At 41.2% G+C, this 11988-nt stretch overlaps 2 protein-coding genes across 6 annotated transcripts in view; both read left to right on the top strand.

Moving 5' to 3' along the window:
* Window positions 1-2904: 2904 nt before the first annotated feature.
* Window positions 2905-8797, top strand: LOC310735194 (D-serine dehydratase). Of its 2 annotated transcripts, XM_083557797.1 has the most exons (8): window positions 2905-3007; window positions 3135-3286; window positions 4470-4750; window positions 5391-5571; window positions 5659-5780; window positions 5861-6050; window positions 6385-6490; window positions 7813-8797. In XM_083557797.1, the coding sequence occupies exons 2-8, from the start codon at window positions 3135-3137 to the stop codon at window positions 7900-7902; spliced, it is 1122 nt and encodes a 373-aa protein (XP_083413923.1). In that variant the 5' UTR covers window positions 2905-3007; the 3' UTR covers window positions 7903-8797. The 2 variants fall into 2 exon arrangements, 1 of the variants encoding a protein (XP_083413923.1); XR_014536242.1 differs by lacking the exon at window positions 7813-8797 and having other exon boundaries at window positions 5861-6171; window positions 6385-6488.
* An 861-nt stretch (window positions 8798-9658) lies between these two features.
* The window catches only part of LOC310735186 (hyccin 2), a 12501-nt gene continuing 10171 nt past the window's right edge, over window positions 9659-11988 (top strand). The window contains exon 1 of one of the 4 annotated variants that reach the window (XM_083557782.1): window positions 9659-10154. The gene's annotated coding sequence lies outside the window, so the exon portion shown is untranslated. The remainder of the gene's footprint in view (window positions 10155-11988) is intronic. The other 3 variants (XM_083557780.1, XM_083557781.1, XM_083557779.1) reach the window with 3 other exon arrangements.

The following is an 11988-nucleotide window of genomic DNA, read 5'->3' as shown; positions in this document are numbered from 1 at the left end:
TCTGGTTCCTCTCAAGGTTTCTTCCTCATATCATCTAAGGGAGTTTTTCCTTGCCGCTGTCGCCACGGCTGCTCATCAGGGACAAACACACACCATTCACCTTCACTGTTGTTTTCTGTAAAGCTGCTTTGAGACAATGTCTGTTGTGAAAAGCGCTATACAAATAAACTTGACTTGACTTGACTTGACAAAATAGTCCAAATTGGTGAAGTGAAATGAAAAAAATAACTTGTTTCAAAAAATTCTAAAAAATAATTAACGGAAAAGTGTATTCACCCCTTTTGCTATTAAGCCTTTAAATAAGACCTGGTGCAACCAATTACCTTCAAAAGTCACGTAATTACTTAAATAAAGTCCACCTGTGTGCAATCTAAGTGTCACATGATTTCAGTATATATATATATATATATATATATATATATATATATATATATATATATATATATATATATATATATATATATATATATATATACACACCTGTTCTGAAAGGCCCCAGAGTCTGCAACACCACTAAGCAAGGGGCACCACCAAGCAAGCGGCACCATGAAGACCAAGGAGCTAGCCAAACAGGTCAGGGACAAAGTTTTGGAGAAGTACAGATCAGGGTTGGGTTATAAAAAAATATCCAAAACTTTAAACATCCCACGGAGCACGATAAAAGCCATTATTAAAAAATGGAAAGAATATGGCACCACAACAAACCTGGCAAGAGAGGGCCGCCCACCAAAACTCACGGACCAGGCAAGGAGGGCATTAATCAGAGAGGCAACAAAGAGACCAAAGATAACCCTGAAGGAGCTGCAAAGCTCCACAGCGGAGATTGAAGTATCTGTCCATAGGACCACTTTAAGCCGTACACTCCACAGAGCTGGGCTTTACGGAAGAGTGGCCAGATAAAAGCCATTGCTTAAAGAAAAAAATAAGCAAACACGTTTGGTGTTCGCCAAAAGGCATGTGGGAGACTCCCCAAACATATGGAAGAAGGTACTCTGGTCAGATGAGACTAAAATTTTGCTTTTTGCCCATCAAGGAAAACGCTATGTCTGGCGCAAACCCAACACTTCTCATCACCCCGAAAACACCATCCCCACAGTGAAGCATGGTGGTGGCAGCATCATGCTGTGGGGATGTTTTTCATCAGCAGGGACTGGGAAACTGGTCAGAATTGAAGGAATGATGGATGGCACTAAATACAGGGAAATTCTTGAGGGAAACCTGTTTCAGTCTTCCAGAGATTTGAGACTGGGACGGAGGTTCACCTTCCAGCAGGACAATGACCCTAAGCATACTGCTTAAGCAACACTCGAGTTGTTTAAGGGGAAACATTTAAATGTCTTGGAATGGCCTAGTCAAAGCCCAGACCTCAATCCATTTGTGGTTTGACTTAAAGATTGCTGTACACCAGCGGAACCCATCCAACTTGAAGGAGCTGGAGCAGTTTTGCCTTGAAGAATGGGCAAAAATCCCAGTGGCTAGATGTGCCAAGCTTATAGATACATACCCCAAGAGACTTGCAGCTGTAATTGCTGTAAAAGGTGGCTCTACAAAGTATTGAATTTAGGGGGGTGAATAGTTATGCACGCTCAAGTTTTCAGTTTTTTTGTCTTATTTCTTGTTTGTTTCACAACAAAAAATATTTTGCATCTTCAAAGTGGTAGGCATGTTGTGTAAATCAAATGATACAAACCCCCCCCAAAAAAATCAATTTTATTTCCAGGTTGTAAGACAACAAAGTAGGGAAAACGCCAAGGGGGGTCAATACTTTTGCAAGGCACTGTGTGTATATATATATATATATATATATATATATATATATATATATATATATATATATATATATATATATATATACAGTATTAGTCCACATAGTAATGATAATCCATAAGAAAGCATTTAAAGTCATCAAGCACCCAAACCAACATAAAATCTATGTCTATACTGTAGTGGTGTTTAGAAAATCCAGTGATTTGTGACTCCATCATTGCTTGACTTCAACAGTGAACATGATGCACCAGTTCCAGTGAAGGAATTTTGTTGGGACATTTAATTCAAGCTTAACTTAAAAATACATTAGACTTTCAATACAACACGGTGTTAAATGTGATGTCAGGTCAGATGATAAAACGGCTATGTGTAGTACACTATATTATATAGGCGAAAGTATTGGAACACCTGACATGTGGTTTTCCCCTGAAAAGTTCGAGGCACACGGTTGTATAGGATGTCTCTGGATCCTTGAGGATGAAATGAAATTAGCATTAAATTCTTCCTTCAGTTGAACAAAGAGACGAAAACGATGCGGTTTCAACATGCCCCTGGGTTGGAAGATTTTGGGCGACACATCTCTGAAGCTTGGACATCAACCCTATTGAACACATTTGGGAAAGATCGGAATGCTGAGTGCACTCCAGGCCTCCTTACCTCCTCCTACATTATTATTACAGTCACTCTGTCTTGGGATCACTGCATCGTTTACACTGAGAGTTGTTCGGCAGATAAAACAGAAGCAAAGGTCAACGTTCCCTTGTTCCTTTACAAAAGTGGAAAAAATTAAACACAAAGTTACAGTTTGAATAAAAGTCTAGTTTATTGTAGTCTAATGATGGCTTTCAAAAAAACTATAATAAAACTAGAATGAATGGACATTCGGTGCCACCCAGATGATGAGTCTGGATCCTCTTAAGGTTTCTTTCTTGTACCATTTCACAGTATTTCCTTGGCCCACTGCTCTCGCTAATTAGAGATAAACTTATAAGGAACAAACCTTTAGGCACATTCCAACTTTATAACCTCTATATTTCTATACAGCTGCTTTGGGACAATGTTTATTTTTAAAAACACTATACAAAAAAAAATTGGTACTGATATCGTTATCGACGATATCGACGATATAGTATTCGGTATCGCCCATCCCTTGAGGAGGGATTGCTGTCTGTTTACGCCCCGCTCTCATTCTGCGCATGCGCGGAGCTTGTGCCTGGAGACGCTTTCTAAAGAGAAGAAGGTGAGTTTTGCTTTGCTTCTTTTTTTTTTTTTTTTTTATGCCAAAGTTTTATTTGTCATTGCTCACATACCGCTTTCGTGCAAAACTATTAACGCTGCTTCTAATCTGATCTGATCATCTCCCCAAGATGGCCAGAAGCACCGAGTTCATGGAGGACCTCTGCACTCCAGCTTTCGTGGTGGACCTGGATATTGTGAAAAGGAACTCGGAGGCAATGCTGGAGCGCTTCGCAAAGCTCGGGGTGCAGGTCCGACCTCACATGAAGACCCATAAGACAATGTAACACACACACACACACACACACACACACACACACTGTGGGAGTTGGTTCTGTATTAACCAATTGCATGAAGCAAATCTTCAAAGATCTGTAGACCTGTTACTTATTCACAGCATGGATTCTCAAACTCCATAGAAACCCCTACAAGATCTGCTTCATGAACCTGAACTGTTTATTAAAACCTTTAGAGTTTTTTATTTCCATATTATTATATTTATTTCCACATATATATAAAAAGCATTATTTTTGAGTTAGGATTTGTTTAGTTTTTTTCTTTTCCATTGGTGCCTGCATACGTTTTTGGAATCCTTTACGGTTTTTGAGAGACACGTGCATGTTTTCTTACTTTTCTATCCAACAATCGAAGTCCTGTACAGTTTACTTTGACCAAAAAAAATATATAAATGTACAATTGATTTGCATTACAAAATAACCTTCCCTTTTTTTTACTATTTGGAAATTTCTTTCTTGTGATCCAGTTCATCCCAGAGCAGTACGTTGAGATTTAGGTGTGGTGACTGGGAAGTCCGTTTAATGACGGATCACACTCCAGATGATTTTGTCCTCTAAAGAACGCTCACAGTGTTTGGACGTACGCTTCGTATGGTGACGTCGGTCCCAATAAACCGCAGTCCAGACGCAATTGCATGGTGTAATGGTGAAGTATGGAATAGTAGCGATGTTGGGACCGTTTTTCTTTCAAATTCCGGAATAAGTCTCCAACCTTTCCAACTCCAAAACCATTAAGCTTCCATCTCCATGTTTGAGTGTGTGTGTGTGTGTGTGTGTGTGTGTGTGTGTGTGTGTGTGTGTGTGTGTGGTTTTTTTGGAGGGGGCACCAGTTCTTGCACCAGTTCTTCTTTTACAGACAAAAAGGTCCCATTTGGACTCATCTGTCCACAGAACGTCCTTCCAGTCCTTCACTGTCTAATTCTTGCCTTTGTGTTTTTCCTGACTTTTTTACTTTTTGTTGCGTCCCAAAAACACTGTCTCCACATTTTTTGACAGGCGTTGTAAATCTAATAAAAATCAACATCCCATGTGTCAAGGATCCACTGTGAGAACAATGTGCACACTTCCACAGACCTTGCCCTGGACGAACCCCATGTCCTGCATTTTTTTCCCAACTTTCCTACTGGCTTGATTAAGTCTTTATTATTTTTTTGTCTCCTTGGGCCTTAGTGAGTGTGCTGACATCATGACCAGGGGGTTACGGCGGTGCATCGTGGTGTCCACCCTGGCTGAGGCTTCATTCTATGCTGATGGTGGTTATGATGATATCCTCTACGCATATCCACTAACCCCTGAGAAAGTAAAGCGCTGTGCAGAGTTATCAGAGAGGCTTTCTTTGTTCCACGTGCTGGTGGACAACACTGTGGCGCTGCAGGAGCTAAAGAAGAAACCGCTGAAGCAGGGCAAAGTTTGGCACGTGTGGCTGAAGCTGGATTGTGACACGGGTAGAGGTAAGAGATTTTTCCGCAAGATTGTTTCAGACGGATCATTTGTGTTCGTGATGCCTACAAAACTTCACAAAAGGAGACGAGGCGTGTCCTGAGAGTCACATAGAATACAGATTAACATGGCAGAGGTAGAGCTGTAACTTCCTGCAGACACAAGAGGAAAATATCTTGTTCTTTTTGTATTTTTTTTTTGGTTACAAAAATACATGTAAATGGTATAAATTAGTCCCTATAAGTTTATCCCTTATGAGAGAACAAGTAGCAAGGGCATGGAAAATCTCCCTGAGGTGGTATGAGGAAGAAACCTTACGAGGAACCAGACTACAAAGGGAATCATCTAGGTGGCATCCGGATATTCGTTCATTACAGTTCCATCATTTGTTGTGATTATCATCTGTTCACTGATGGACACTTGAATGTAAAACTGTCTGAATGCAAAGTCATTGTAGAAAGTGGTCTCCAATTGACAACTCCATCCAGAGGTAGGACATCAAAAGGAATCTCCAGAGCAAAGAAAGGGTCCAGATCTGGTACTTCAGGATCACGTGCAGGAACTGAACCTCGTCTCGAAGCTCCGAATTCATTCGAAGTGCATTGAGTTGATTTGTAATTATTGTTGTTTATTTTTACCTTCTGTTCTTAGCGGGTGTTCCTCACTCGGATCCTGCTGCTCTGCAGCTAGCCAAGGAAATTTCCCACTCAGAAGGGGTGGAGCTTACAGGAATCTACACCCACTGTGGAAACACCTACAAGTGCGAGGGGAAGCTGCAAATCAAGGCGGTCGCTCAGGAAACGACAAGTCTGGTGTTGCAGTTTGTGGAGAAGTATGTCCTAACGTGTCCCGTGTCGTGCTTCCTTTCAGCGAGTTGAATATTGCTTCTGATTGCAGTCCTTATGTCATATGTTAAAAGGCTAAAAGCTGGCGGGATCCAGGATGTGAAATCGAGCATTGGCTCCACCCCTTCGTGCAGTCACCCAGTTTTAGACATGGCTATGCTGAGTGAGGTCCATCCTGGAAATTATGTCTTTTACGGTCAGTGGTCTGCAATTCAATATTCGTTTGGATGCAATAAATGATTTTCTTTTTTAAGTCCTTGTACGTCTGTCATGCAGATGCGCAGCAGTCGCTTCTTGGATCCTGCACACTCGAAGACGTTGCGGTACGGGTGCTGACGAGGGTCATAGGTCATTACCCGCATAGGAACCAGCTCTTGGTGGATTGCGGATGGACCGCACTGAGTCAGGACGGAGCAAACCGTTTGCCAACAGGATATGCGATCTTCGAGAACCATCCAGAGCTTAAGTGAGGAGAATTATGAAGGGCATTTTGGGAACTTTGAACGATTTCGAGAACGCTAAAACTGATCTTACTTCAATATTATTCATCAAAATCATAGTGTCTGTGAAGATCCTCAATCATCCAGGTGCGGTTACCTGGAAGTCCAGTCATGTCACTTGGACTTCAGTGTGTTCTTTAAACCAGATAGAAGATGGTGAATACTCCGAATAGATAAATGTATCAATCCAACCAAGTCAAGGTGACATGACTCAACGTCCTGTTAAGATCTGCTGGTGCCACTTTCAGATCCTTCCACAGCACCATTTAAGGATATTAATCTGTGGTATTTATTCTGTAGATTGGTGTCGATGACTCAGGAACACGGCGCTGTGGAACCTGTATCTGGAAATCTGGATTTCAGTCAGTTCCCTCTGGGCTCCATGCTGTCCCTCATACCTTACCATGTGAGTACACTGCCTGATTTGTATTATCGCTGTACCAATACTTTTGGAGGGGTTTATAATCAATGATATTGCTGCTTTGAATCTGTTGAAGGATGCTGAAGCAAAAGGTTTCATAAAGTCTTTATCAGTTTCAGGGTATTGAACAAATACAAGACAATATATATTCTGAATAAACAAAGTAATATATAAACTATAACTTTGCTCCTATTTGCGGTGTGAGATTATTAAATACCAGAGCATTCTTCAGTTCTACAAAAAATTTACCCTCGGGTTCACTCGCTCGTTTTTTAATCCACGCCAAAATCGCGATGTCGAAACGATTCCCGTTAGCCAATCAGAAAAGAATGCATTTTTCACAAGACCTGAGCGAATCTCATCGACCGAAAATTGCTGTAAATAAAATTTTTTTTCATTTTTGACCAAAATCATCATAAGCAAGTTGATGAAGTGAGCACAGAGACGAGAAAACAAAAACGCCATTGCAATTTTTTATCTTCCAAATAAAAAGTCGGAAAAAGAAATTTATTTTAGTGAAATACTGCCCTCTGGTGTACATTGATGTGCACTGAATTCCAGATTTTGTGATTGTGCTCCTTTCTTCTTTTTTTTTATTGTTTTATTATTTTTTTTAATGAGTGGCCCAAGTGAACTACAGTCAGTCACAGGACCGCAGTCACATGTGCAGCCTTCTCGTCTTTGATTCTGAGTTTAAAGGAAGCCGTTTCACATGTGTGGTGAAGATGCTCTTCAAGATGCTCTTCTTCCATCATATATTTCTATTTTGTTTGATTGAAGATTAAATACTAGTCATGGGGAAAGTTATGTTTATTAGTGGTTAATTGATGGTACTGTTTTATCATATTCATATATATAATACACTATTTGGAGGTCAAGTCAACACCCCAGGCCTCCTCGCTTCACCCTGTAGCAGTTCCTGACTTTGTGGCTGAATGAGCACAAATCTCCACAAGCACACTCCAAAATCTAGTGGAACATCTTCCCAGAAGAATGGAGGTTCTTATAACAGGGTATAAATGTGGATTGGAATGTCCAGTTGTCCACAAACCTTCGTCCATATAGTGCAGTGGGGCACTGCCATCTAGTGGGGAATAAAGGCATGACAGGAATGAACGGCGGGATTCATATCATTTTTAGTTCTTCATTAATCTTCTTTTATGGGTTTCTGTAATAAAAATTAAGCTCATACACTTACAAACAATTAGTCATTAATAGTCATTAAGCTCGTGTATTTACATGATGGTGCACGTATGAAAACGCAGGGATGTTCCAAACGCTCAAGACTACATTATTGTGCTTTACAGGCTTGTGCTACAGCAGCGATGCATCCCGTCTACATCGTCCATTCCAAAGGAAAAGTTGTAGGCAACTGGAAACCAACACGTGGATGGTAACCTACAGGGGGGGGAAACAAGAAGAATTGACACTTCTATGAGGAGTGTTTAGGAATCATTGAGCTATTAAAATGGTAATAAAGAAAAGAGAAAAGGCGTTTAACTGGAACGAACAATAACAATGAGTAATTATTAAAATCAGAAGTTTGATAGATTAATATAAAGAAATGAAATAATGAAAAACCTGATCTTGTTTTTTTTTTTTTTTTTTTGTATTAATGCACATTATAATACAGATATACAATGTACGGCCAAAAGTATGTGGACACCTGACATTTACACCTGTATGTAGTTTTCCCCCCTCCCCCCAAATTGTTGCACAGCTCTCTTTGAGATGAACCAGAGCCCGAACTAAACCCCTGGAGCTTCTCACCTCCTCAAAATGAATACCTGGTCTCAATAATGCTCTTCCAGATCAAGTCAGTTGGCTTTATAGTCATTTCAACCACACACAGGAGCAAGGTTTTATATAAATGGCTTTATTAATGCAATCAATTCTGAATTAGCACATTGGCCACACCCCAAAATCTGGAGATGATTCTACTAAATCTGGACAGGGATGTTCAACCAGCACCTTTAGGTATGAATTTCGGGTGTACAATCTTTTGGTCATGTAGTGTATGATTGAATGTAAGTATTATTACGCATTCGAAAAATAATCTCGGGCAACTATGACAAAATCCCGTCCTGTTTTAACATAGACACCTTTTTACTTGTCATTCTAACGGTTTCACTCAAGAACTGATTGTTTTTAATGAGCTGTGTTTGATTTTTATTGCCTAACTACCGAATCTGAATGCTCTCATGCCACATTTTTTAATTTACAAATGTGCAAATGTGATCAGGATAATTTTCTAATGTAGAATATGGTGTAAATAAAAAGCCAGAAAATGCAGTACTATGCGTTAGTTGTATTTTTAAGTATCAAGTTATTGTCTGTGTTGATTATATTATTGGGTATGTAATAAAACAGACTGATTGTAATGGGGCGGATGTAATATGTTAGTTAGGTAGAAAGTTTTGGTAACTCTGCTGGCCCACGTAACCTCCAGTAGAATAAAGTGGAGCACAGAGGCCTCCTCATTTAACAGACCAGTCGAGTGTCCACATACTTTTGGCTATATAGTGTATTATAAGTTAAGATCTGACAGCAATGATTTTAGGTAAGTATGAGGGTATTTGGTGGCTTATAAAATTGTGATCCTGGTTCTGGCTTTAGCTCAATATATACAGCATGAGCGGAAGTTTGTGGACACCTAAAAGTAAGACCTGCTTTTTGAAATGTCCTTTTCCACTTTTGAATCTCCATTTGTTGTTATAATAATCTTCACTCCTCTGGGAAGATGTTCCACTAGATTTTGGGTGTTTATTACTATCCCGCAAAGGCGATAGAGAAGTCAAGTAGCGATTTAAGACGAGTTAAGGAGGTCTGGGGTGCAGTCAGTGTTCTCGAGATCTTTATAGAGCCGGCTTTGTGAGCACGTCATGCTGGAGCAAGTTTGTGTTTCCTCGTGCAAGCGAACGGAAAATTGCATGCCATCATGTCCAAGGACGTTCTTTACAATTGTGTGACTTTGTTTTTAGAGAAGAACCACCCGTTACTGGAAGAGTCAGGTGTCCAAATACTTTTGTGCATATCGCATATACAAGCGTGCACAAGTGTGTGTGCTGTGAAACACACTGCATCAGCATCTCTATGGACCTGGACCAAGGTGCTGGAGGAGACACGTCCAATCAGCTCGCTGTTTTTTTTTCAGTTGACCAATAGGGGCGCTGGGCGCGTTAACACCGATCCAGGCTTCATTATAGGGAATCGATTAGTCGATTTTTTTTTCCCGAGCAAATTTTATGGGAATTATTTGCCCTCCCCACCTCCACCTCCACCCCTACCCGCCCCCCGACGCTTAACTTTAACGCACACCAACCTGCTGGATGCGGATTTGTATTAAACCTCGGAGGAAATTAGTCGGCGCTTAGGAATCGACTCCTTGGTGATCCGGATCTTTCTAGGAGTCGAGCATGACCGGTGAGTTGCAGAGCTGCAGTAGAGGAGAGACGCGACGCGTGTCAACACGACAGCATGGTCACGTCTCGACTGTAATGCGCTCGCGGTGGTGCCCGTGCGCGCTGTGATGCTATGCGTGGATGCGCGTGGACGCTCCGGAGCTGCGCACTGCAGACTGGGCCGGTGCCCCACAGGGGGCTTCTATCAGCATCCTGTTTCTCTGCGCTTCCCCTGCAGCATCCCGCCGGTATGTATACAAACACACGACCTGCGATGATCATTTGGAAAAGGAATACATGCAACAAACGACACGCATGTGCGTGCCAGAGGAAACGTGAATGACGTAAAAAAAAATAGCACGAAATCAGTATATATATTCTAGTACTTTCCATTGTGGGCTTGTGCAATGAATATCGACCTGTAGCATGAACATCCTGCTGGGATGCAGGCATGCCAGAATCTCTGTTTTGTCCTTATCCAGAGTGCATTGAGATGTTTATTCACACGTGAGGCTGCAATGCAGAACATGTCAATGAGAGACCCAATGAGACTGGCCTGGAAAGAAGACACCATGGCTTGATGGTACTGTGAGAACAGAATGTTCTGTCACACACTGTATGCATCCTGGAGATCTTTCTATCTAACCAAGTGCACCTATGGTGGTGCAGGTTGCTCACTGAGGGCAGCCTACAGGGCAGAGTGCACCCAGGCTGGATAAGTTAACAGGATTGTATGATTAGAAGCACCTTGCTGTTCAGTTTAACCCCGTGTGTGCAAGCCTGTCCATTTATTTGTGTTCTACAGTACAATCAAATGCACATGCGTAGGCATTACTTCATGCCCCTTGACCTGCCTGCTGCTGCTTCTGTCATCCCACTTCATTCCAGGGGACCTTATGGATCTCTGTAGAATTCACTCCTTCGCCTGTCTCTTCCCTCTGAGCTCTTTTTTAGCGATGTCTATTTTAGGCCTTGTGCTAAGTCCCCATTTAAGGCACTGTATACACTTAATTATCTGGCACACACACACACACACACACACACACACACACGTGTGTAAGCTCCTTACAGAGCTGGAGGGGTTACAGTGCAGGATCTTCAGCCTGTTCCAATCACAAACCTCCGTTTTCCATTTTAAGCTCGATTATTTTTTTTTGCCCACCAAAGGACCTCGATAATGTAGAGTGATGAGTTGTTTGGTGAGAAGTTTAGACTTATGGAAGCAGCTGCAATCTTCCTGGGTGTATTCGAATGAACAGATGCTGGTTGGTGTGATGATGTTAGTAGATCATCAAGCTTATACCCTGTAATCCGAACTGCATGATGCAAATCATCACACACTTAACAACTTAGAACGCCTGCAGGACACAAGCTCAGACTTACTACCTAAGATTAGATTGGTATTAGTTGCCTATTGCTGGGAACATCTTCTGGGCAGATGTTCCACTAGATTTTGGAGTGTGCTTGAGGAGATTTGTGCTGGTGTGTTGGTAAAGTCAGGCACTGGTGTAGGATTAAATGGGAAGTCCTGCGGTGCAGTCAGCATTCCCATTCCTCCCAAAGGTTTTACAGGTCGGATCTCTATAGGAGGCCACTCAAGATCTTCCAGTACCAACCCATGTAAACCATATCTGCATGGAGTTGAATTTGTGCCCAGGAACATTGTCATGCTGGAACAGATTTTGGTTTCTTAGTTGAATAAAATGTCATGTTAATGTATTCAGAGAAATCACACACAGGTTTGTGGCATCTGGAAAAGTCAGGTGTCCCAATACTTTTGTCTATTTAATGTACATCATAAAAAAACAACTGTAAAACTCCCTTTATTCAAAAGCATGTTAATATTTAATGTAAAATATAACATATATATATTTATATAATGTAGGTATGTTCAAAAAAACACATAAGTCAGGTGTCCACAAACTTTTGTCAAAATCATACAGTAATCCCCCGCTGCAGTTCGAATCTCGCGCCCCCACACGGTTCATCGCGGAATTGCATTTGACATATAACTAATTTGTTTGGCTGATTTCCCCACTCTCAGCACAATAGACCAAAACACTTATAGGGAATTGTTTTTAT

This window comes from Silurus aristotelis (genome assembly GCF_946808225.1).
Source record: "Silurus aristotelis genome assembly, chromosome: 13".
NCBI classification, from domain to species: domain Eukaryota; kingdom Metazoa; phylum Chordata; class Actinopteri; order Siluriformes; family Siluridae; genus Silurus; species Silurus aristotelis.
The sequence above is the reverse complement of the archived record's forward strand: the minus strand, read 5'-3'. Positions and strand labels throughout refer to the sequence as shown.

Coding starts and splice junctions, on each gene's coding strand:
- LOC310735194 (XM_083557797.1), top strand. CDS start 3,135: ATGGCCAGAAGCACCGAGTTCATGGAGGACCTCTGCACTCCAGCTTTC. Junction 5,781..5,860: donor TGGAAATTATGTCTTTTACG/GTCAGTGGTCTG, acceptor TCTGTCATGCAG/ATGCGCAGCAGTCGCTTCTT. Junction 6,051..6,384: donor GAGAACCATCCAGAGCTTAA/GTGAGGAGAATT, acceptor TTTATTCTGTAG/ATTGGTGTCGATGACTCAGG.